We start from the raw sequence: 24,813 nt of genomic DNA on the forward strand, positions 1-24,813 counted from the left end.
GCGAATAGGACAGATAGTGGAAGATAGTAATAATACAAACCTTTACGACATATGGATTTTCTAATACATTTAGTGTCATACTGTGGTAAAATTCTATTCTGGTATCATGCAATGTATATCTCACTAGTAAGCCTAAGTGTGACCGGGTCATGTTTCGGGTCAGGTTCGTGCGGGATTGTTTGGGCCTTGGTCCATGATCTCATTGGCACGAGACATCTGGTTTCCATTAACAACTGACAAGATATGCACCCGAGTGAGGAAAGGGAGGCTAACTCATAAATAATGAGGAGATATTGGGAGTAATCTGTTGGTCCTCTCTTTAAGACCCTTCCTGGTGCAGATAGGTTAGCAACAAGAGAGATTTAGAGGTTCAACAGAAAGACAGTTAAAAGAAAACAACATTATTAATTTGGACAATTGCAGGCTAACAGGAGCATGAGAAAGAAGAGCTAAGAAGCGGGATCCAATTTGATCAGGGAGATTGGAAATTCACAACACCATATTCTAAGTCACATTTTTGAGCAAGCATGACACAGGTAATAACGTTTGAGAGGTCAAGACATAGATCAGGGCTAGATGTGGAACGCAGACCTCGTTGAGTTAATTTTAAATAATGATACTGAAGATAATGTACTGTCTCATTAAATAGGAACTATAGACGAAACGTAGCTCGAAAATAGGATGAGTTGCAGGACTTACAATATAAAGACGAGATCGCTGTTACTAGGAGAATTTGAAGTTTGGTAAACAAACGTTACTAGCGAATTGATGGCAGCAGCTACATTTGGTTACAAGTTTGATGTCCCAGTCTGTCACTCTCAGTGCCAGGATCCCTGAAAACTCGATCCCGAGACTCTGCCTGCAACCATGGACGTCTACAAAACGGTGCCTGGCTTTGAGGCACCTTTGACCTTTGGCAAGGACAAAGAAAGACTGTTGTTGTGCTTGGAAGGGGCAAGTACACTCCGGAGAAAAGACGACATCTTCGGGGACGAGAAAAGACAGTGAGAAGTGGAGGAACTCACAATGTTGAAGAAAACTCACAATGTTGAAGAAAAAATGGACATTTGAACAATGGACTCATTCGAGAGTGATGGATGTGTTGACTCTGAAGCAACAACAAAAGAACACCATCTTGAGAGGGTGAGGTGCGGCAAAAGATATGGACTTGAAATGTCCAACGGCCAAATCGCACTCCGTGCTGAAACTTCGTGGGGCTTGGGGTAAAGTGGAAAGGAGCTTCATTGTGCACTGGGTTTGACAGAACTGAGGAGATTTGATAAAAAATTGAATAATGCGTAGAGCTACAGGGAAACGCATCATAATCGGAGACTGAACAGATTTGGATAGGACAAATAGGCTAAAACGGTAGGAAACAAGAGCGAGATCTGATGTTTTGGCTCATCAGGCATAAGAAGTAGAAATTGAGTTAGATAAATTTTAGAATAGGACACTTGGACTAAAGTGAATTCAGTCAAGAGGAAGCTAGGTTGCTCAATGTACCTACTCAATAAAATAGTAAGTTCGTTGCACCACGGTGGAGTTTGGGTGGTCAGAATGTTGGATACGTTCAATTTTTGACTTTCACACAATCATGCATAGGAGTCGCACAAGGCGACAGTTAACAAGACAATGACTGCAATAGGGATCACTTACGACTGCACCGACATGGAAAAGTAGAAGCAAGGGAGTTGAGTAAGGGATTATATGCAGAACAGTCCGCTATACAGTTACCAATAGGAGGTTCTATCAAAAGGAGCTACATGAGAGATGTATAGAATCCCTTTGTCTGTGTTCTGTGTTCGTGCGTAATCTCTGTAAAGTTGTGTCAGGCTGTTGTCGTTTGTCTGAGCCTTGGGTGCGCGCTCGGTGTGTGTGCGTTTATGTGCACACCCTGTGTGTGTGCGAAAGTGTTAGGAAGAAGACGGCATGGATAAGGGAATATCCTTTAAGACAGGAGGCAATAAATGGGAAAGCCCCTGTCATGAACGGTCTTTGGTTAGGAGGAATCATTAGGAAGTGCTCAAACTCTTCTTTCAAACACTCCTATCTGCCTCGTTAAAAAGGGCATTACAATTGACTACAAGAGTTGCAAAAAGCAGATGAAGAACATAGGTAGCATGATCAGGGCCCTCAGGCTGAAGGATGTGTCAAATGCAAATTTACTGCCGCCTGATCTTTCCTCCTCACAGGTCGACAACCCCATCAATCCAGGAGACTGGGTCTACATCAAGGTCATCAAAAGAAGGAACTGGGCCAGCCATGGTGGGAGGGACCATTCCAAGTCTTGCTGACTACCCCCCTCCGCAGTGAAGATCGCTGAACGACCCAGCTGGAGTTACCTTAGCCAATACAAGCTACAAGGAGTGCTGGACCCCTCATTTCGGGACGGTGACAAAGTCTGCGAACAACGATCCCAACTCCGCTAGGCGGGGGGATGTCTCGGTGTTCCAGTCATCTTGGTAGCAACGGGGCTCCACATGCCAGGTGGATCCTCTGCTGCGTTGTGGTTGGAGCATGCTATAGTCTATGGACACATCTGAACAGACCAAGTGATAATGTTGACCGTGGGACACGATGGTCACACGATGAGAACTTTGAGGACTGGTCATGAGACCCCAGAAACCCATACGAAACCAACGCTTGGTACCGGTATGTGACGGTCACTGTGAGAGCGCACACACAGGAGGGATGTTATCTGTGTTTCCAAAAACTCCCCTTGCTCCACACAAGTTCACTTGGAGGCCAGAGCACTGAATGTCACTGAAGACTGAAGCGAAATGTATGGCATCCATGGGAGGAGATTGATATCAACACCGTGCTGTCGGACAGTGACGCTACCCCTACCGCCCTGGACTCGCAGGAATGAATCTGTGATCAAACTATTTTGGATTAATCCCAATGTGACTGTTGGAGGAAGACAGATGCCACAAGTGGCCTAATCCAGGACGCTAGCTGGAATGGACTACACGTGTTTCATCCAAGAAAACAAGACCCACGGATGCATTCACGACAACTGCTCTCCAGGAGGGTACTGGATGGGAGCTTTGGACATCACCGCTGTGTGCCAGGATGGGAGAGCCATTTCAAGGTGTAAGGGCTCTCCTGCCAACATGGCTGTACCATTGGACGGGTCCTACTTCATTCGGAACGGATCGTGACTTTATTTATATTTTCTTATTGATAGCATTCTGGTCGCCTAAGGCAGAGGGACCGTGTGAGACTTTTCCTGCGTATTAACATCGGCCAGCAGGTTTTTAGACCACACAATAAGTTTAATCTGGAGTATTGAGGAAAGTCCTCATCTTCACTGGAAGTTGTTGCTATCATTGTTTGTTGTTTTTGTCATGTTTCACCCTACACGCTCCCCAGCCCATTCGCTGTCATCTCAGTTTTTTTTATTGATTTTTTTTATTATTGTTTTTACTATTCTTCTTTATATTTTCTTACTTATGTTTTATTGATCTGGTTCACATAATCGTATGATAAAACAGGAGGGAGATGTCAGGGTTTTCCAAAACTATCTTGATCATATGATTATGTTGGAATGTATGTAACCAGTAATGAATAACCTTGGTAGATTAGTTTTATGCTTATGTTGGTGTGTAACCAGTAATAAATAACCTAGCTTGTTCCATCCTACACAATGTCGTAAAACATCCCCTGCCCTGCTAATCTAGAGGTCAAGGGCCTTTTTTACTTGTCTATTCAGTCCACTGTCACCCCCACCCTTTTTCTCCTAATAAAGATGGTCTTGTGGGAAGCGAGAGTCAGACGTCATTCGATCATTGTTGTACGCACAGTGACGAATGGACTCTCCGCCTGCAGGTGCCCAAAACGACTAACTTGTCTCCAAGTGGTTCTTGCAAAATAAGTTAGAGTGAGCACCACTCTAACAACCTCAATTTATTTTTCAAGATTTGAGGTCTTTTTTTCAGTTGCATGTTTTATATGTATTTTCAGATCCACCTTTTTTTTCAGGTTCAACTCTTATTTTTACAGATTTGCTTCCTTTTTTTCAGGTTCAAATCTTCTTTGCGAGTTGCATCCTTTTCACCCGAATCTGGCGTGGGTGCGTGGTACTAGCTGAGCGGGGAGTTGAATCACAAATTACAGCTGAACTGGAAGGCTTGGAACCACTCCCCAGAGACAGCACTTTCGGGGAACGTAGGAACTAAAACAAATTAAACTTGACGCCTATATACGTATAGTCATGACATTGGCAGCCTTAGAATTGATGCCTGTGACAAATCTATATTTAAATACCCATTTCTGACAGGACTGAGCACAAAAAGACATTTAAGGGCGATCGATTTAGCCACATTTTAAGAACTATTATGCCCGATTTTGCAACGGCTCTTTGAAAGCAGCGCGGCGTCATGCTCTCTATGGGGTCGAGAGCTACTAAACCAGGGGTGGCCAACCAGTCAGAGACCAAGAGCCACATTTTTACTGTGTCATTGCAAAGAGCCACATCATACACATGAGCACACATGAACACCCCCCCCCCCCACACACACACACACACGCATGCGCACGCACACACACACACACGCACGCAGACACACACACACACACACACCCTTCTGCTCAGCCAAATTTATTGTGTGACATTGTCACGCACCAACATGATAATGACAAATTGACTCCTACAGTACTAAAACCACAGACCAAAGACCACATTTTCAACAATGAACATTGTGTGCATTGTCTCACACAGACAAACTCTCAGTTCAACTAATCCCACAAACAAAAACATAAGTTTTTTCACTTACTATGTGTGGCGGGACAGACCATTCGTTTTAGTTTGTCGTTTTCAGGAGACAAGATTTCAATAACGTCACTGAGGCATATTTTAACGAACTCCACTTCATTGTATGGCTTTTTAACCCGTGCAATGTTCCAAGCCAGTTGAAACAATGCAAGTGTGACAGTCTCTGAGTGCTTCGTAATTTTTTTGAAAAACTGTACCTATTTTTCTGCCTGACTTTTCAAAGTCTCCAAACTTGTGCTTGCGAAATTCAGTCCCTTTTGCAAAGTCCTTATCGATATTGGCATGAAGTGAGCTGAAGTGCCGCTGACCATTTGAAGCTTTTAAATGCGCCAATGACGTCCGACATATCAGGCAGAATGGCTTGCCATAGCGTTCAACAAAAAACAACTTTAACTCTGTTAAAAACGTCCTGCGTTCATTGTCATATATTCGTTTAGCTGTGAATTTTTTCCTTGCCATTTTGGCAAGCGTCTTGTCAGCTTTTCTGGACCTAAATGGGCCCCGTAGTCACAGTCGACATTCATTAAAAAGCCAGCAAAACCAATCGCTCTGTTTGTCCCTCCTCCTTTGCGGGATTTTACCTCATGCGCATGCGCGTTTGACCAAAATACCATATTGAACGCAAGCGAAGAAAATACGCACGAAAAATAAACACAAATGTTGATATGAACGTAAAAGAGCCACATGCGGCTCGCGAGCCGCGGGTTGGCCAACACTGTACTAAACAGTCACACAGAGTACAGATACAATTGGCTCAGGCTACTGTGGGTGTTTTTCGCATCCCATGCACTCCTACAGCCCAGACCGCAGTAGCCTTATTCAAGTGAAGAGGTTTGCCTGTGTTAAAGTTAAGTTAAAGTCCCAATGATCGTCACACACACATCTGGGTGTGGTGAAATTTGACCTCTGCATTTAACCCATCCCTGTGTGATTTTTATCCATCCCCTGGGGGAGAGGGGAGCAGTGAGCAGCAGCGGTGCCGCGCTCAGGAATCATTTGGTGATCTAACCCCCCAATTCCAACCCTTAATGCTGAGTGCCAATCAGGGAGGCCCATTTTTATAGTCTTTGGTATGACCCAACCGGGGTTTGAACCACAACCTTCCAGTCTCAGGGCGGACATTCTACCACCAGGCCAGTGGTCATGGCATGTTAGTGCGTTAGCTCAATGTGTTCGCGCTGCTTTCAAAGAGCAGTGTCAAAATCAAACTTTTTATTTTGAATACATTGTTTTAGTTTTCAAGTTTTAAGATCAGCAAGTTTATTTTCAGATTCAAGTTTTTTTTTTTCGAGTATAATTTTTGTTTTTTCAAGTCTAAAACTTCTGACCCCAATCTACCTCCATAGATGCTCCCTAAATTAGCCAGATTGATACACTCGCATCTGCCGCGATACTCTCTAAAAATAATCATTGTCAATCATGTATTCAAAGACTTTCTCAATACTTGTCATCATAGTCAAATGCCATCTGAGATGTTTGGGAATTCTCCTTGGTGACACAAATAGTGTAACTGCATCTGTGGCAGTATTTCAGCTCAAAGTATTTTTGTTCTTACCTATTAATGGTGATCAATGAGGTGGAACATTGGTCTGTGTCGTTTCACACGGACCCGTTTTAATAACGGACCACCGGCGAAAATCTCCGCTAGGAAAAGCCATTTTTTTCTAAGCTGTTGACTAGCCAAGTTATAGTTAAGTTTCTTAAGCCTTACTAACCACCTCTCACTCCTGTATATGCAGCTAATAAGTTCTCACGGTCTGTCAAATCAAGATAAACAGATCAGTAACAAAAAGAACTCGAAGCGGTCTTTTATATACGAGAGGGAGTTATAGTGAGAACTTACTGCTTCAGAAGACAGCAGTGAGCAACATAAACCAAGTAAGATGTCTGAGAATGGCAGAAAGCATGAAAGTGTGCAGGGCGCAGACTCGCAGATACAAGTGACTGATGGTACATTGGTCAGCAATCCGACTACCTCAGAAGAGCCACGACTAGGCCAAAGAGTCCGCAATAGGACAGAACAGGGTCAAGAACTGCACGGTGAGCAATTAAGAAGAGATGCACATCGTTTCAGTGTGTGCTATGACAAGTGGAAAGATGCAATTAAAGTGGCCAAACAAGCGCTTTGTGGAGACGCTACAACAGGGATGGACAAACTACGGCCCGCGGGCCACATCCGGCCCACGGGACCGTTTAATCCGGCCCACCAACCCTGAATAAATTGTATTATTAAACATTTTTTTTGATCATTTTGCCTGCAATGACTGCGTTTCCCCAGTAGATGGGGAACCGCTCGCCTGCGCATTTACTACCGGAAGCCGTGTCAGAAAGCTCGGTGCACACTCACAAGTGCGTGTACGTACTCAGTAGTACAGACATGGCGCACTCGCGCTCTATTTGTATTAGTCTCGAATTTAGAGCGTGGGCTGTGACGACAGCATTCTTGTAATTTGCGCGCTGAGCTTTCAGATACAGTTTTACGCTAAAGCCACCCACAAACCTTCCCCTGGAACAGAGGCGTAGCCAGGAATTTTTTCAGTAAGGGCGCGCGCCCACAGGAAAAAACATCGAACATCACCCACGCCGTTCGCTGATTGCTAAAACAACATCCGGGTCCGGGAGGCAAACGGTGAATGGATAACATCGCGCACATAAAATAGCGCAAGCACCTTCGCGCAAGACCGAAAGAAAAAAACGGCATGAAAATGAAGAAGCCCCGGCTTGCACTGATGCATAATATATATAATGATGTCAAAATGGGTTGTGGCTCCGGGTGCTTTCTTTTCATTGGGGGGCAGTCCCAAATGGGTCTTTGAGTAAACAAGGTTGCCGACCCCTGTTCTAGACAAAAAGGCTAAAGATCAAAGGCCTGAAAAACAAATACTTGATGATAGGCTGTCCGTAGCCTCACATGAGACAAGTACTACCTCTCACCACACTAAATCCTCCTCTGCAAGCAGGAAAGGTGCAGCTGCTGAGGTTGCCGCTAACGAAGCTGCCTTAGAGGTAATGCTGGAACAAGAACGTCGTATTGAGGAGCTTCAGAAACTGGAAGCTGAAGCTGCTGAGTTAAAAGCCAAACAAGAGGCTGAAAATGCAGAGAGACAAAGAGTGGTAGACGCCGAGAACTAGAGCGACTGAAGACTATTAAGAAGCTAAACGCTGCCAAGGCACGACAACAAGTATATGACGAGAGTGAAGGATCAGGTCACGTGTCTAAGGGCAACTGCTCAGATGAAGAAATAAATGAGCTTCTACATCGTCGTGTCTCTGTGAAGAGAGAAATTAAGTCTCGAACTAGTTCGCCACAGAACCGTTCTCCACCAATACTAGAATTACAATGTTCTCCAACAAGGCAAAAAGACAGAGTTGAGGACAGCACATCAGCTCTTGTCAGAGCACTAGCAGAATCCATCAGTGCGAGTCGCATTCCTGTACCTGAACCCACAGTGTTCAATGGTGACCCACTGAGGTTCAATGACTGGAAGGTGTCCTTTCAGACGCTCGTTGAGAGAAAGCATATTCCTGCAGAAGAAAAGATATATTCGCAAGTACGTGGGGGGAGCTCACATGTTTCAGTCAGTTTGTACGCTTCAGTCACGCGTGAAGCCAAAATTACATGCAGTCCTATTACATCTCTCCATGCTCTGAAACCGGAAAGAGTTTTGGAGAAGGGCTCAAAGATCAGAGGTCCTGGAGCAAAGGTCTTTGCAACCAGCTCAGATGGGAAAGCCGTCCCCACAAACTGTATCTTCTGTGACAAGGTCGGACACAGTCTTCAAAGGTGCCGAAGGTTCATGCAGAAGACAATCTTAGAACGAGTCAAGTTTCTTCAAGAAAGGAAGTTGTGCTCCAAGGACTGTGGAGAAAGAAACACGTGATACTTATGAGAAAGGACATCCAACTTGCCTTCATGATGATCGCACCAAGGAAGAAAGAATGTCAACAAAGCCTTATGGATCAAGGTACAGTGACAAGCCCAAAGAGAAGGAAAATGAACAGCCACAAGAGAAGGCAGAAACACCATCAAATGAGGCAACAACAAATAGAGTTGTACAGAATACCGTGGACACGCATATTTCCACAATAATTCCAGTGTGGCTGTCATCTGTAAGTGAGCCAAATTGTGAAGTCCTTGTGTATGCACTCCTTGACACACAAAGTGACACAACCTTTGTCCTCGAGGAGGCGGTAAAGGCTCTCAACACAAAGAGTGCACCAGTTCAGTTAAAGCTCTCAACACTGGCTTCGAGAAACACAGTCGTGTCCTGCCAGAAACTGACTGGTCTACAATTACGAGGATTTTATTCGGACAAGCTTATTCCTCTGCCAGTGACGTACTCAAGAGAGTTTATTTCTGCAAACAGAGACCATATTCCCACACCAGAGACGGCAAAGGCATGGCCTCATCTTGAACACATCGCTGATAAGATTGCTCTTCTGCAAAGCTGTGATGTCGGCCTGTTAATCGGCTACAACTGTGCTCAACTGTACCAAGACAAGTGGTGCCTGGGGAAGAGTATCAGCCATTTGCACAGAAAACAGACTTGGGCTGGAGTGTGGTGGGATATGGTAACCCCTGTCTCAACTTTGGAGATGCAATTGGAATGAGTCACCAAGTGATAGCGAAGCAAGTGATGCCAGGGCTACCGTCCTCATCAGACCTCACAAGTGAAGTTCACTATGTCTGTAGAACACAGATTAAAAAAGGTTATCTTACCTGCAGATGTCATGAAGATGCTGGAGTCTGACTTCATTGAAATATCATCAGAGGCCAGTTCCATCTCTCAAGAGGATTTAAAATTCCTGTCAGAAATGGAAACGGGCATCAAGTTAAAGAGCGACGGATATTATGAAATGCCGCTGCCATTCAAAAAGGAAAGGCCTAATTTACCTGACAACAAGATCTGTGCTATTCAACGTCTGAAGTGCCTTGAAAGGAAAATGAAAATAAATCATCAATATTACGAAGATTACAAGACCTTCATGGACGAGACCATTAGCCGTGGTGATGCAGAAATGGTCCCAGAGGAAGACATTCACAAAACCCCAGCTTGGTACATCCCACATCAAAGTCAAAGTCTGCTTTATTGTCAAACATGTCAAGACACAAAGAAACCGAAATGGTGTGTATCACCCTCAAAAGCCTGAGAAGATACGTGTTTGATTGCTCTGCCAAGTACCAGGGCACATCCTTGAATGACCATCTCCTGACTGGTCCCGAGTTGGCAAACGCTTTGGTGGGAGTTCTGTATCGCTATCGAAGAGGTCCGGTGGCAATCATGTGTGACATAGAACGCATGTTCCACCAGTTCCACGTCAAGGCAGAAGACCAAGATTACCTATGATTCCTTTGGTGGGAGAATGGGAATCTTGAAGACCAACCTTCCATCTATCGGATGAAAGTCCACTTGTTTGGTGCCGCTTCGTCACCTGGTTGTGCCAATTACGGACTAAAGCACATCGCCATTGAAGGACGAGGGCATTTCGGTGAAGACACCAAAAAGTTCTTCCAACGGAACTTCTACGTTGATGTCGGACTGTCAAGCGTAGCATCGGAAGACCAAGCAATGCAACTGGTGAAAGAAGCTAGAGAGCTTTGCAGCACAGGCAAACTCCGGCTGCATAGGTTTGTCTCTAACAGCAAAGAAGTCCTAGCTACAATCCCAAAGGAAGAATGTGTAGAAGCTGTCAAAGACAAGGACATGGCCCCTCGGTGAACTGCACATGGAAAGAGCACTCGGTGTAGAGTGGTGCGTAGCTTCTGATGAGTTCCAGTTCAGAGTGACCGTCAAGCAGAACCCACTTACCCGAAGAGGAGTCTTGTCCACGGTTGCTTCCATATACGACCCACTGGGATTTGTGGCACCATTCATCCTGGTGGGAAAGCAGACCCTGCAGCAGATGTGTCGTGACAAGCTTAGCTGGGATGACACCTTACCCGATGATTTACGACCTCTGTGGGAAAGCTGGCTCCAAGACCTGCAAAATTTGGCTGGGGTGAAGATTCCGAGATGTTATGTTTCATCAAGCTTCAAGGTCCAACGCTACGAGTTACACCATTTCTCCGATGCCAGTGTATCAGGCTATGGAGCGTGTTCATACCTCAGAGCTGTGAGTACAACAGGTGAAGTTCACTGTTCCTTGGTAATGGGAAAGTCAAGAGTTGCCCCAACTAAGGTCATAACCATACCAAGACTTGTTGTAGCTATCCGCACCAGTGACATGCTCAAGAAGGAGTTGGAATTGGAATGCCTACAAGAAATCTTTTGGTCTGATTCAAAGGTTGTCCTCGGATACATCAGCAACGAAGCCAGAAAATTTCATGTATTTGTAGCAAACCGTGTAGAACGCATCAAGCAAAGCACAGTCTACACAATGGAGGTACTATGTGGCTTCAGAAGACAATCTAGCCGACCACGCCTCAAGAGGTCTCACAGCAGAGCAGCTACTATCCTCCAACTGGTTCACAGGCCCAGATCGTCTTTGGCAGAAGGAGTTACCAAGTGGAGAAGTCAAGGTGGGAGGGATTGCAAGCGACGACCCAGAATTTAAGAAAGTCCAGGTTCTCGACACCCAGGCGAAAGAAGTCAGGTCGGTGCTGAATCGATTGCACAAGTTCTCTGTTTGGTCCAGAATGGTGAAAACTATCGCCAGACTCAAACGCCATATGAAGGAAGTTAAAGGTCTCCAGCCAAGGTCCTGTGAAGCTACCAGTTCGGAGGAAAGGAGAGAAGCTGACCTGACCATAATCAAGATGGTTCAGGAAGCAGCTTTCTCGCAAGAAATAACGCTACTCCAGAGTCACAAGGAGACACCAGTCAAGGGCAAGGCCAGTAAGTTGCATCGGTTGGGTCCCTTCTTGGATGACCAAGGTGTTCTCAGAGTTGGAGGCTGCTTAACTCATGCCACCTTACATCCACAAGTGAAACATCCAGCGACCCTTCCAAAGGACAATCATGTATCGATGTTACTTGTCAAGCATTATCATGAGAGAGTGCTTCACCAGGGACGAGGGATGACCATGAATGCCCTCCGATCCAATGGCATATGGATACTACGCTGCAGTAAAGCAGTATCTTCCCACATCTACAAGTGCACCAAGTGCCGGAAGTTCAGGAGATGCACTGAGCAACAAAGAATGGCGGACCTCTCGGAAGACCGGATGGAGACTGTTAGAGTGGTGCTCACTCTAACTTATTTTGCAAGAACCACTCGGAGACAAGTTAGTCGTTTTAGACACCAGAGTTCACTCGTCGCTGTGCTTACAGCGATGGTCGAATGAAGTCTGACTCTCGCTTCCCACAAGAGCATCTTTATTAAGAGAAAAAGGGTGGGGGTGACAGTGAATTGAATAAACAAGTTAAAGCTGTTGACCTCTAGATTGGCAGAGCAGGGGATGTTTTACGACATTGTGTAGGATGGGACAAGCTAAGTTATTTATTACCGGTTACATACATTCCAACATAATCACAGATCAAGATAGTTTGGAAAACCCTGACATATCCCTCCTGTTTTATCATATGATTATGTGAACCCGATCAACCAAACACAAGAAAGAAAATATAAAGAAGAATAGTAAAAATAATAACAACAATAACAAAAAAGATCAATAAAAAACTGAGACGACAGCGAACGGGTCGGGGAACGTGTAGGGTGAAACACGACAAAAACAACAACCAATGATAGCAACAACTTCCAGTGAAGATGAGGTTTTCCCTCAATACTCCAGTTCAAACTTATTGTGTGATCTAAAAATCTGCTGGCCGATGTTAATATGCAGGAAAAGTCTCACACGGTCCCTCTGCCTTAGGCGACCAGAATGCTATCAATAAAAAATATAAATAAAGCCACGATCCGTTCCGAATGAAGTAGGTCCCGTCCAATGGTACAGCCATGTCGGCAGGAGAGCCCTTACGCCTTGAAATGGCTCTCCCATCCTGGCACACAGCGGTGATGTCCAAAGCTCCCATCCAGTTCCCTCCTGGAGAGCAGTTGTCGTGAATGCATTCGTGGTTCTTGTTTTCTTGGATAAAACACATGTACCGTTTTTTTCCGTGTATAGTGCGCCCCCATGTATAGTACGCACCCCTAAAAATGGCCTGCTGATGCTGGAAAAAAGCTTGTACCCATGTATAATACGCACCCAATTTTTATGAATTTTTAAAAAAAAAAATTTAATTTTTTTTTTTTTTTTTTTAAGTCCCAATGATCGTCACACACGCAGGGAGGCAATGGGTCCCATTTTTATAGTCTTTGGTATGGTCTTAACTAGGCTGGATGTAATTTTTTTTGTTGGCGTTGATTTCTCCGACTGCCCGTAAACGCACCACCGCGCTCCGTGCGCGCACGGGACAGCAAACGAGCAGGTGATCGAGCAAGCGTCTGATACGAGAGCATTGCGGTCGCATGGAGCGTGTTTGAAGTGAACAGCAGAGAAGAAAGGAACAAGGCAAAGTGTTGTGAAATAAAATATTACCTGTAATACGGATTTAGGTAGAGAACTGAACTCTCGCTCTTTATATTGCTGACGTGTCTTGCGCATCCGTTCTGTGCATCTGTAATGGCGGCCTCCGTATGATATCCGGTTTGCGTGTGTGCGCGTGTGCGTGTGTGCGCGTGTGTGCGAGAGCGAGAGAGAGTGAGAGAGAGAGTGCGAGAAAGAACGCTCAACCATAGCGCGCCGCTGACCGCCCAACTGCACCGCGCTGGTCGATTATTGTGACATGGGTACAAGCTTTTTTCCAGCATCAGCATGCCATTCTTAGGGTGCGTACTATACATGGGGGCGCACTATACACGGAAAAAGACGGTATCTTGATCTGTGATTATGTTGGAATGTATGTAACCGGTAATAAATAACTTAGCTTGTCCCATCCTACACAATGTCGTAAAACATCCCCTGCTCTGCTAATCTAGAGGTCAACAGCTTTAACTTGTTTATTCAGTCCACTGTCACCCCCACCCTTTTTCTCTTAATAAAGATGCTCTTGTGGGAAGCGAGAGTCAGACTTCATTCGACCATCGCTGTAAGCCAGTGGTCACCAAACTACGGCCCGCGGGCCGGATACGGCCCACGGGACCGTTTAATCCGTCCCGCCATCCCTGAACAAATTGTATTAAACTCTTTTTTTTTTTGTCATTTTGCCTGCAATGACTGCGTTTCCCCAGTAGATGGGGAAACGCTCGCCTGCGCATTTACTACCGGAAGCCGTGTCAGAAAGCTCGGTGCACACAAACAAGTGCGTGTACGTACTCAGTAGTACGGATATGGCGCACTCGCGCTCTATTTGTATCGGTCCCAAATTTAGAGCGTGGACTGTGACGACAGCATTCTTGTAATTCGCGCGCTGAGCTTTCAGATGCAGTTTTGCGCTAAAGCCACCCACAAACCTTCCTCTGGAATCCTTCCATTAAAATGAGTCGCCCAAGGAAAAGCAAGGTGGACACAGTGCCGAACGTTTAAAAGAGAGTGGCCAATTTGGCTCGACGTACGCGACGTGACGTTCAGCCACATGAACGTCAACATCAACCCGTCACAGATCGAGGTAAACGGACCAACACCTCGGATCTCGCCTAAGAATTGCCACAACAAATTTTACTCCAGACTATGACGCACTAGCAAACTTTAACAAAAAAGACAGCGGTGTCTACAAGCCTACTGGAACCTACAAAAGGATTATAAGGAAGGAACACAAGAACTTTAAGAGACTGCTCATATGTGTCAGAGAGTTTCTGCTCTGACAACTGAGCTGAACTTTTATCTGTTAAGATTGTGCATGGCACAACAGAAAGTTAATGTTCCATGGCTTTTTTTTCTATGAAGAACCCAGAGAGAGTTATTTAGTTATTATTTATTTCCTGTTTTCTCTGTGAAGAACTCAGAGAGGGTTATTTAGTTCTTATTTATTCCATTAATAGTGTTATTATTTGTTTCCTGACCTTTTTTCTGTAAAGAATCTGGAAAGGGTTATTAAATAACCGTTATTTGGTTATGTGTGGCTTTCTGGAAAACAATAAAAAAATTTAAGCTCCCCTACGATCGTCACACTTTTTCTGTTACAAACTGACACCGGCCCCCCATCAGAGAAGGGAAACGTCGAGCCCTCATGAGAAATTTGAAAAATAAACAACAGAACATGCTTTCAGGAATTGGAAGAAGCAAAATTGTGAATTTAAGACATTGCAATGTTACATTTACTAGGAATAATTGATTGATGGTGTTATAAAATTAAACGTTATGGATTGATACTTACCTGCATGTGTTCCAGAGCTATTCACATTGAAATGCTCGACGACCTGTCCACAGATGCATTCATCGCTATTCGTGGAAATGTACGCCAATTAAGAAGTGATCAAGGAACCAACTTCGTTGGGGCAAGACGAGAGTTTGCCGAAGCTTTGAAAGAGATGAATCAGGAAGAGTTCAAGGAACTGGGATGTGAGTTCATCATGAATACCCCAGCTTCAAGTCACATGGGTGGTGTCTGGAAAAGACAAATCAGCACCATCAGAAGTGTCTTGACGTCCATTCTAGAAGAGTCATCCTCACAGCATGACTGCTCCTCTCTAAGAACATTCCTGTATGAAGTCATGGCAGTTGTGAACAGCAGACCTCTGACCACTGACTGTCTCAGTGATTCGTCCAGTCCAGAGCCCGACGCCGAACCACATACTGACCTTGAAGTGCACAATCCTCGCTCCACCTCCTGGGAAATTTGCCAATGATCTGTACCTCCCCAAGAGATGGCGTCGAGTTCAACTACTAGCCAACCACTTCTGGACAAGATGGAAGAAGGAATACCTCCTGAACCTCCAGCAGAGACAGAAGTGGACCAAAAGTCACAGGAACGCAAGGGTGGATGATGTTGTACTCCTGCAAGAGGATACTACACCGCGTAACCAGTGGAAAATGGCAAAGGTCACTGAAGTGTACCCAGGAAAGGATGGGAGGGTACGAAAGGTCAAGTTGCTCATCAGTGACTCCACCCTTGATGCGAAGGGAAAGCGCTCCTCCAAACCTGTCCACCTGGAAAGACCCATCCATAAGACGGTGACACTGGTAGAAGCAAGCTGAAGATTCAATTTTCTTCCTCTTTCTGTCATTCACTCCAGGTGCAGAATGAGGTGACCATTCTGGAAGAAGCCAAGACCAAGTTGTTGGTTTGTTTACCTTTTCTATCCAGTAGTCATTTTAAAATCATATTCAGTACAGTTAATATGTTTTTGGTGGGAGTGTAACTGCATCTGTGGCAGTATTTCAGCTCAAAGTATTTTTGTTCTTACCTATTAATGGTGATCAATGAGGCGGAACATTGTTCTGTGTCGTTTCACACGGACCCGTTTTAGTAACGGACCACCGGCGAAAATCTTCGCTAGGAAAAGCCATTTTTTTCTAAGCTGTTGACTAGCCAAGTTATAGTTAAGTTTCTTAAGCCTTACTAACCACTTCTCACGCCTGTACATATATGCAGCTAATAAGTTTTCACGGTCTGTTAAGTCAAGATAAACAGATCAGTAACAAAAAGAACTCGAAGCTGTCTTTTATATACGAGAGGGAGTTATAAATAGTCCCCAAGTGGCCTTGCAAAAGTACTTGGCCCACTTGACCTTTTCCAAATTTCCACCCCCTCAAAGAAAAAAACAACGTGCATCTTTGTTTGAAGCCTGAAATGTGGCAAAAAGTCAAAAAGTTCAAGGGGGCTTTATACATTTACAAGGCACTGGACTGCGACTACAGAATTTACTCCCTCAAAGTCATGTATTTTAAAGGTGAGGTCGCCCTACATCTGTAAAGCGATGGAATTGGCAGCACACCTCAAAATGATCAACACTCTCGTGTTGCAAAACAACCAAACGGGTGGTAAAGAGAACAACAAACTCCGCCAACCAGTAGAAGTCACTCGGGGTGGAAGCCCTTTTGTGGTCGACCGCTAGAGAGAGCCCAAAAGTTGAACCTGTCCAAATGGCCGAACTGGTTTGAACCCCTCCCACCCAAACGAGAACTTTCCATTTGTCACTCTTTTTTTCGGAGTGGCGCCAATAAGCTTGTATCAGGAAGCAGCAGGAAAAAAATAAAGATGACAAACTCGAAGTGAATTGAATCCTTCTCCCCGAAACCTGGGTCCACGACTGAGATAGCCGCAGACGAACATGTGCATTGTGGCGGGTCACTGCTCGGATTTCAAACATTTTATTCAGTGGTCAAGTGCAACACCAGCAGCATCATTATATTAAAACATGACCTCGGTGACGTCGGCTGCAGCTCAACGCGTCGCCGTCGGCACTAATTGACAACAGTGTGCAACGGGGGGGAGGGGGTTCACTCTTTGCTGCGAGGGGACGTGTCCAGGAAATCCCTGGAAGACAAAAAAGAAGTCAACTTACAAAAAACATTGTTCGCTGGGGAGGGGGCATGTACAGGAAATCCCTGGAAGACAAAAGTCAACTTCCAAAAAGCAAAATCAATGTTAAGGCTCCAAATTTCATGGTCAAATGCACCAAGTTTCAAATTTTAAGATGACACATTCATGCCAAACATTTCCCTTACCAACAGTTCCTGCTTCGGCCTTGAATGCAGCAGCTTTCATGCGTCTAGATCAAGATATTTGGTGTTTTCTCCTGCAGCAATTTGTTTGGGTTGGATGCAACAAATTTCATGTTTCAGTGCAACTCGTTTTGCACATTTGGGGGAAAGACACAAGGTGTAGGGATTGGGAAAAAAATCACTTTTGGAGCCCATTTTAACTCAAACAATCGAAATTTTAGAAGAAAAGTCCTTATTTCATTTTTTAGGGAAAACCAAACATATGATGTTTCTTAATAACTCCAAAGTCACTGGACTATATAAAATGAGAATGCTGTTCTTGTTTGGATTGATTTTTTTGAATGCTTTTTACCTGAGGATGCTGGGCAGGCGGGGACTCCTGTAGATGAACTTGTGCCTGTAGGCCAGCAACGACGGGAAGGCCACAAAGTTCACTTTGTGGCTGCTCAAGCTGCGGGAGCGGGCCGCCGTCTCGTACAGCTGATGGCATACACAGGGCACACGTTGGACACGGGGCAGGACTCAGCGGGCGCCGCTCATTCTCCTACCTTCTTGCCCAGGTGGAAAGGAACCACGTGGTCGTCCTCGGCGTGCAGAATCAAGACGGGACAACGGATATGGTTGATGCTGAACAAAAACAAAGCAAGCGAACCCGATGACAGCAGATGCGCTTTTGCCCGAGCCCACTAGAGTGGTCCCCAACAACCCGGGCTGCGGACCGGCACGCGGATGATTTGGTACCGGGCCATACAAGAAAGAATAAATAACTTGCATTATTTTACACTTCTGACGTGTACATAACATTACTCATGTTATGTTGTTGGCACAATGTTATGAGGATGCTGAAAGTAAAGTTGGATAGAATACACAGTGGATTCATGTTTATTATGTTGTACTGTGGTATTCGCATACAGAATTCCCCTATGGAACTAAGAGTTGAAGGGTGTGTTGGGATGGTGGTGTTTATGTGGTAACTAGGGGTGTAAATCGCGGGTTTTGTCACGATACAATATCATATCGATACAAAGAACTACGATACGATATTTGCCGATATCTTAAAGCCTGCTGCGATTCATTTACGATATAGTGCTCTACGATCGATATATATATATTTTTTTAAATAAAAAATATAGAACAATATCCTGATTTATAACAATTCATACGCAAAATCAACAAGGTACTGCAAACTCTTTATTTAGGAAATTACAAGAGTATTGTAGTATACAAAGTGCTTACTTTAACACTGAACTTTGATGTCGTGTTTTTTCTTTAAATGTGCGGCGAGATTTGTGCTCCCTGAATATTTGATCACCGCATGGCAGGATTTACAAACTGCACGTGTCTTGTCCGTTGAGCCATCTTTTCTTTGGAATCCAAAGTGCTTCCAAACGAATGACTTGAAGCCTAAAGGGGAGCAAATTTCCTCGTCTTTTTGGACACTAGCCATAGCACCAGCCCAGGAGCCGCGTACTAGTTGTCGACTCCCCTTTCACGTGCCTGCTCTGCTCACAACACAACAACGCCGCGCACTGCTCCCGGAAAGAGGAAGCAAGCAACTATGAACTGGATTTCAAAATAAAGTCGCGTCTAATGTCCGAAGTCAAACACGGCGATATAAACCGATGTTTACGTTTAGCATCGATGCCAATAAATCGTAGAGCATTATATCGATTAAGCGATGTGTATCGATGAATCGTTACACCCCTAGTGGTAACGCATTTCTGCTGGCTGGAAATAGGGATTGTAGTCTAAACACGGGCAATTTTTGCGAAGAAAACATCCATAAACAATGTGCAGTCGGTGATTATTTGATTTAATGATGACGACATTTGATTTTGATTTTTTCTTGAAGTTTTCTTCACAAAAATCGTGACATCAAACACCAGTCCGTGAAAATACTGTCTTGACAGTAATCCAGTTCGTGGTGCTAAAAAGGTTGGGGACCACTGCACTAGAGCGGTGTTTCTCCAACCATTTTTTATTGGGAAAAAACTCGAGGCACACCACCACCAAAAATCTTTTAGGCGTTACACCAGCTTCTATATTAAATTAGTTATATAACGAAAGACGTTGTGAACGTGCTATATAAATAAAATCCTATTCCTGTATACGTATGTGTATATATAGTAGGGGTGTAAATCGCGGGTTTTGTCACGATATGATATAATATCGATACAAAGAATTACGATACGATATTTGCCGATATCTGAAAGCCTGCTGCGATTCAATCACGATATATCGCGATAGTGCTCTACGATCGATTTTTTTTTTCTTAAATAAAAAATATAGAACAATAGTCTGATTTATAACAATTCATACGCAAAATCAACAAGGTACTGCAAACTCTTTATTTAGGAAATTACAAGAGTATTGCAGTATACAAAGTGCTTATTTTAACACTGAACTTTGATGTCGTGTTTTTTCTTTAAATGTGCGGCGAGATTTGTGCTCCCTGAATATTTTATCACCGCATGGCAGGATTTACAAACTGCAAGTGTCTTGTCGGTTGAGCCATCTTTTCTTTGGAATCCAAAGTGCTTCCAAACGAATGAGTTGTCGACTCCCCTTTCACGTGCCTGCTCTGCTCACAACACAACAACGCCGGGCGCACTGCTCCCGGAAAGAGGAAGCAAGCAACAATGAACTGGATTTCAAAATAAAGTCGCGTCTAATGTCCGAGGTCAAACACGGCGATATAAATCGATGTTTACGTTTAGCATCGATGCCAATAAATCGTAGAGTATTATATCGATTAATCGATGTGTATCGATGTATTGTTACACCCCTAGTAAGTAGTACCAATGCGTTAGATCAAACTTTAGTCAGTTCTGATCATTTTATAGGAGATCGTTTGAGAAACGCGATTGTTTACACTTTGCTGAGGCTCATGGGAGATTGCGAGCTGAGGCTCATGGGAAATTGCAGATGGCTAATGCTATAACCATAGCTGCTATACGCGCGAGGCTATTTCATGTCAAAATAGGCTGCTCTGTTCATGTTTCGAGTAAATCTACAGATCGATATGGAAGGGAAACATAGGTAAGTAGTACCAATGCGTTAGATCGAACTTTAGTCAGTTCTGATCATTTTATAGGAGATCGTTTGAGAAACGCGTTTGTTTACACTTTGCTGAGGCTCATGGGAGATTGCGAGCTGAGGCTCATAGGAAATTGCGGATGGCTAATGCTATAACGATAGCTGCTATACGCGCGAGGCTATTTCATGTCAAAATAGGCTGCTCTGTTAATGTTTCGAGTAAATCTACGGATCGATATGGAAGGGAAACATAGGTAAGTAGTACCAATGCGTTAGATCGAACTTTAGTCAGTTCCAATCATTTTATAGGAGATCGTTTGAGAAACGCGATTGTTTACAGAGGGTTCGTTGGTTATTGGCTAGTGGGTGCATACCGCAACCCTAGTCAACCTCAGTTTGTTGCAGTAAAGCTTCTATTTTATGCGCCTTATAGAACGGTGCGCCTTATATACGGACAAAGTTTTAAAATGGGCCGTTCATTGAAGGTGCGCCTTATAACGGTATAAATACGGTACTATATTTTTTTAAACTGTATTTTTTTAACAAAAGTGGATTGTTTTTAAAAAAGGTTTTAGCCAGTAAGAAAAAACTATAGAAAGTGATTGTGATTAAAATCCAAAATAATCAACTTGACTTTGTTAGCTGTTTTAGACTAGCTCTATAAGTTATGCGACAATAAGAACAAAGTAACGTTTAAAGACACTGCTGTTCTGGCATGGCAGCTGAGTGGTGATCACAATCAAGGTGTCATGACTTGACTGTGTATTTTATGTTGCTGAAAATGAACAATCCAGGTTCTCTGGTTGAACTACATGCTGGGATTTCCATCAGTACGCAAACGCACCACGGGCGTCAGAGCGTCACGGTTATTAAAAGCACACAGCAGCAAACTAAATGTGTGCCGATGCAGAATGGTCAGACCAACACAAGATGAAATCTCAAGATTTTCTGAATAGCCATGCATGCGCGATTAGCAAGTGGATGACTGGGCCTTGCGCTAACCAACCAGTGGTTTGGCAATCCTATTTACAATGTGCTCCGTAATTAATATTGGACAATTTCCCACGACACAGCCGAATATCTCTCACGGTACACCAGTGTGCCGCGGCACAGTGGTTGGGAAACACTGCACTATTAGATACTCATACAGGATGCTCTTAGCGACCGCTTTGAACTGCAGCCGTCATCATCAATTGGTCAAATCATGAAATTTGAGCAAATGATTAGACGCAGGTTAAAGAGGACTGACTTGTCGTCATTGGCGAAGCGAATGTCGTTGGCGGTGATGGCATCCAGGAAGAACCAGTCAAAACCAGGCAGGTACCGGTACACCTGCCAACAGGCCGGACGTCACGCCCGCACCGAACGCGCAATCACGAGATGGGTGTTACCGTGGCGAAGGGGTGACTCTTGGCCTCCTCGCGGATGTTGGTGAAAGGACTCTCCAGGATCAAAGCATCTGGAGGACTTCCTACAAAGCGCCGCAGCCAAACTCGCATCAAGCAGCTTCTAGCTGGTAAGCTCATTTTCAGCTTTGCGGCATTACCTCTGTCACACAACTGCCGGACCAGGTTGGTGGCCACGCTGCAACGCAAACGCGAGGACGAGTGAGCCAGGGCGCGCCTCCGGCTGTGACCAGCCAGAAGAGGCGGGGCTCCTTGCCAGAACACTTGGATTTACCCAGTTCCCAGCGAGTGACCCCAGACGTACACTCCGCCTTGAGCCCGCTTCTCCTTCAGCCACCGATACACGAAGAGCGCATCCGCCGTCATGCCGCCCTCCGACGGCGACCCATCAGAGTCGCCCCAGCCTGCGCAAAGCGGCGTGAGGGCCCAAGCTCAAAGGGCGCGAGCAGCTTTTCTCACCTCGGTAATCGAAGGCGACCACATGGTAGCCCGACGAGCTAAGGACCTGAAAGGAGATGCGCCGAATGTCGCCTCGTCCGTTACTCTATCTAAAGCTAATTCCGAGGTAAGACTTACCTTGTACAGCTCCACGCGGTGGTCCCCGCCTCTGCGTATGCACACATAAAGACATGAAGCCTGAGCGCGGCGCCCAAACTGCGTGTGTGAGTGTGAGAAACCTGGTCCCTGTGTTTCCATGGAGATAGAGGATGGCTGGGTGGGCAGAGCTCAGTGTAGATTCAAACCATTCTTGACTTTTGCCTTGGGCATCTTGCCACATGCCTGCAGGAACCGTGTGCCTGACACACACACACACACACATATGTGCGTACATCCACACGCACATGCACGCGCACACACAGGATGATGCGGCAAATGCGCAGTTCCAAAGACAAAGGCGATCGACACCCTCAAGCTGGTGCCCGAGTGATGCGTGCGTGCGTGTGCGCATTCTTACCACACTCCGATGTTGAGAGCTTGTTGTGGCTGCAGGTAGAAATTGAGCGTGTGGTTGAGGCCCACGTCTGAAGGTCGTTTGAGGTCCAGGAAGAAGGGGATCCTCACTGAGAGGGCCACAGGGCAGGGAGTGACCCAGCGTGACCTTGGCAAGGGCGGCGGCTGACTTACCAAAGTTGAGGAAGACCAGCTTGGCCTGAATAGATGGACACAGCTTGACCAGCAAAGGCACGCACAGGTAGACCAGCAGCAGCCACAGGCCCGCACGCCTCGCCTTGGCCATGGCGCTGCCCCTGCCAAGTCACAAGACAAAGCCAAGGTCAAAGGACAATCACAGAAAAGTAAAGAGCAAGCAGGGATTCAGGAAGCAGCCGGCAGTGAAAATACTTGAGATTTTGCCCAAAAGCGGCCACGTGCTCCAAAAGTGAATTGTTTGTGAACTTCGTTTGATTTTCCCGGCAAAAATGTGAAATGCCTCGTTTTGATGAACACTACCACATTATTACAACGCTGTTCTGACAATACAGAAGAGAAGGAAAGACTGGACACACACCCAGACACACACACCCACCCACACACACCCACCCACACGCGCGCGCACACACACGCGCGCACACACACGCGCGCACACGCACACACGCACGCACACACGCGCACGCACGCGCACGCACACACGCGCACACACACACGCGCACACACACACGCGCACACGCGCACACGCACACACACACACACACACACACACACACACACACACACACACACACAGAGTCACAGTGTTGATGAAGTGATAAGGAAGAGAAGTGCCAAAGAAGCCCTTGACCATTTCACTTGTCATAGGACGTTCACAAGCTTGTCGGCTGGACAAAAGGTGGCGAATGAGATGGAGAGACTGCGGGCGTGTTGCGTGCTCTGTGCTGGTCCAACCCGCTGAGCCAAAAAGCAAACCAGTCTGACCAGCTTCCGGCTGGAGCCCATCCAGCCATGCCATCCGCGTGCAAATGTGAACCCGCATGACCACCTTGGATTCACCTCATTCTTCTTTTTGGTACTTCTTTTTGTTCTATGGAATGCGTGACCTTTACATAACCACGATCTTGTCGCACAATTTGAAGATGAAATCAGAGCAGGGCCAAGCAAAGCAAGCATCCACTAATTCAATAAAGCAAAAGGCACCTGCGCGAGCCGGTGAAGATCTTCATGCCGAGCGCCGAATCCGCCGCGGGCCGCGAGGTCTCCTCGGCGGCGTTCTCAAGCGCGTCGTCTCGTTCTTCTTGCTCCCCAGACGTTCTCCGCTTCCGCATGCTGCAAAATGAACGTCAGACGGGGGTGGAAGCCGGGGGGGGGGGGCTAGGGAGCGTCTGGGCGGACGCCGGGCGGCCGGCCGACGGAGCGTCTTGGCTGTGCAGAGATGGATACCGGGGCGAGTCTCAGTTGAGGAGCAGATGAGCGACAACCAATCGCGGCGGCCGCGTCGCACCTCGTGACCACGTCACCGCACCGCATTCACTGTGTCCGGTGAACGTGGGTAAAACTCGAGTACTTGCGAGGCCTTCAGGCCTCCCCGTTCATGTTAGAATCGATCAGCCGAGATTAATGAGGCGATGGCAAGTATAGGATGGCAAATATGCCAAGTCATCATTAGGCTCGTTCGGGTTCTAAACTTCTACCCTTCTCCCCTCGCTATTTGGACTTGGATGTCTTGAAGAGCTCCAATCAATGGGAATGCTCAAGTCGACTTTTTTGACGATTGTTTGAATCACTTAATCACGTTAATACAATTAAGAAGCTTATGGTTGACGTCTTGTTAGCATGACGGCTTATCCTTCAAAGGTAGAAGACCGCAAATAAATGAAGAAAAACCAGCCTCGATTTGTGAGCTGTCTTTTGTGTTGCATTCGTCGGACGTGATGCGTACACGTACAAGTCTTACCTTAGCTAAGAAACTTCGAAGGAGAAGTTGGTCAGCATCCTTGATCAATTTTGCGACCGCCGTCCGGATGAAAATGCCGAAATTGCCAAGTGTGTCTTTAAGGGGCCACCGTTGCATCATGTGACTACAACCCCGGAAGCCTCCTGTTTGGCGCCAGTTGCAT

The 24,813-nt window shown here is 45.6% G+C and overlaps 1 protein-coding gene across 8 annotated transcripts; it reads right to left on the reverse strand.

Annotated features, from left to right (window-relative positions):
• Positions 1-16,951: 16,951 nt before the first annotated feature.
• On the reverse strand, positions 16,952-24,793 carry LOC133158310 (lysophosphatidylserine lipase ABHD12-like). Of its 8 annotated transcripts, XM_061285425.1 has the most exons (15): positions 24,651-24,793; positions 23,894-24,118; positions 22,889-23,010; positions 22,719-22,824; positions 22,441-22,560; positions 22,340-22,370; positions 22,223-22,268; positions 22,038-22,167; positions 21,904-21,941; positions 21,749-21,828; positions 21,607-21,689; positions 17,870-17,948; positions 17,674-17,801; positions 17,325-17,395; positions 16,952-17,133 (listed from the first exon to the last, which is right to left on the reverse strand). In XM_061285425.1, exons 2-14 carry the CDS (start codon positions 24,019-24,021, stop codon positions 17,374-17,376), a joined length of 1,113 nt encoding a protein of 370 aa, XP_061141409.1. In that variant the 5' UTR covers positions 24,022-24,118; positions 24,651-24,793; the 3' UTR covers positions 16,952-17,133; positions 17,325-17,373. The 8 variants fall into 8 exon arrangements, with proteins under 8 accessions (XP_061141409.1, XP_061141408.1, XP_061141412.1 ...); XM_061285424.1 differs by lacking the exon at positions 17,325-17,395 and having other exon boundaries at positions 23,894-24,022; XM_061285428.1 differs by lacking the exon at positions 17,325-17,395 and having other exon boundaries at positions 22,068-22,167.
• Between the last annotated feature and the right edge of the window lie 20 nt (positions 24,794-24,813).

The sequence above is a fragment of the Syngnathus typhle genome, linkage group LG8, assembly GCF_033458585.1.
Source record: "Syngnathus typhle isolate RoL2023-S1 ecotype Sweden linkage group LG8, RoL_Styp_1.0, whole genome shotgun sequence".
Taxonomy (NCBI): Eukaryota; Metazoa; Chordata; class Actinopteri; order Syngnathiformes; family Syngnathidae; genus Syngnathus; species Syngnathus typhle.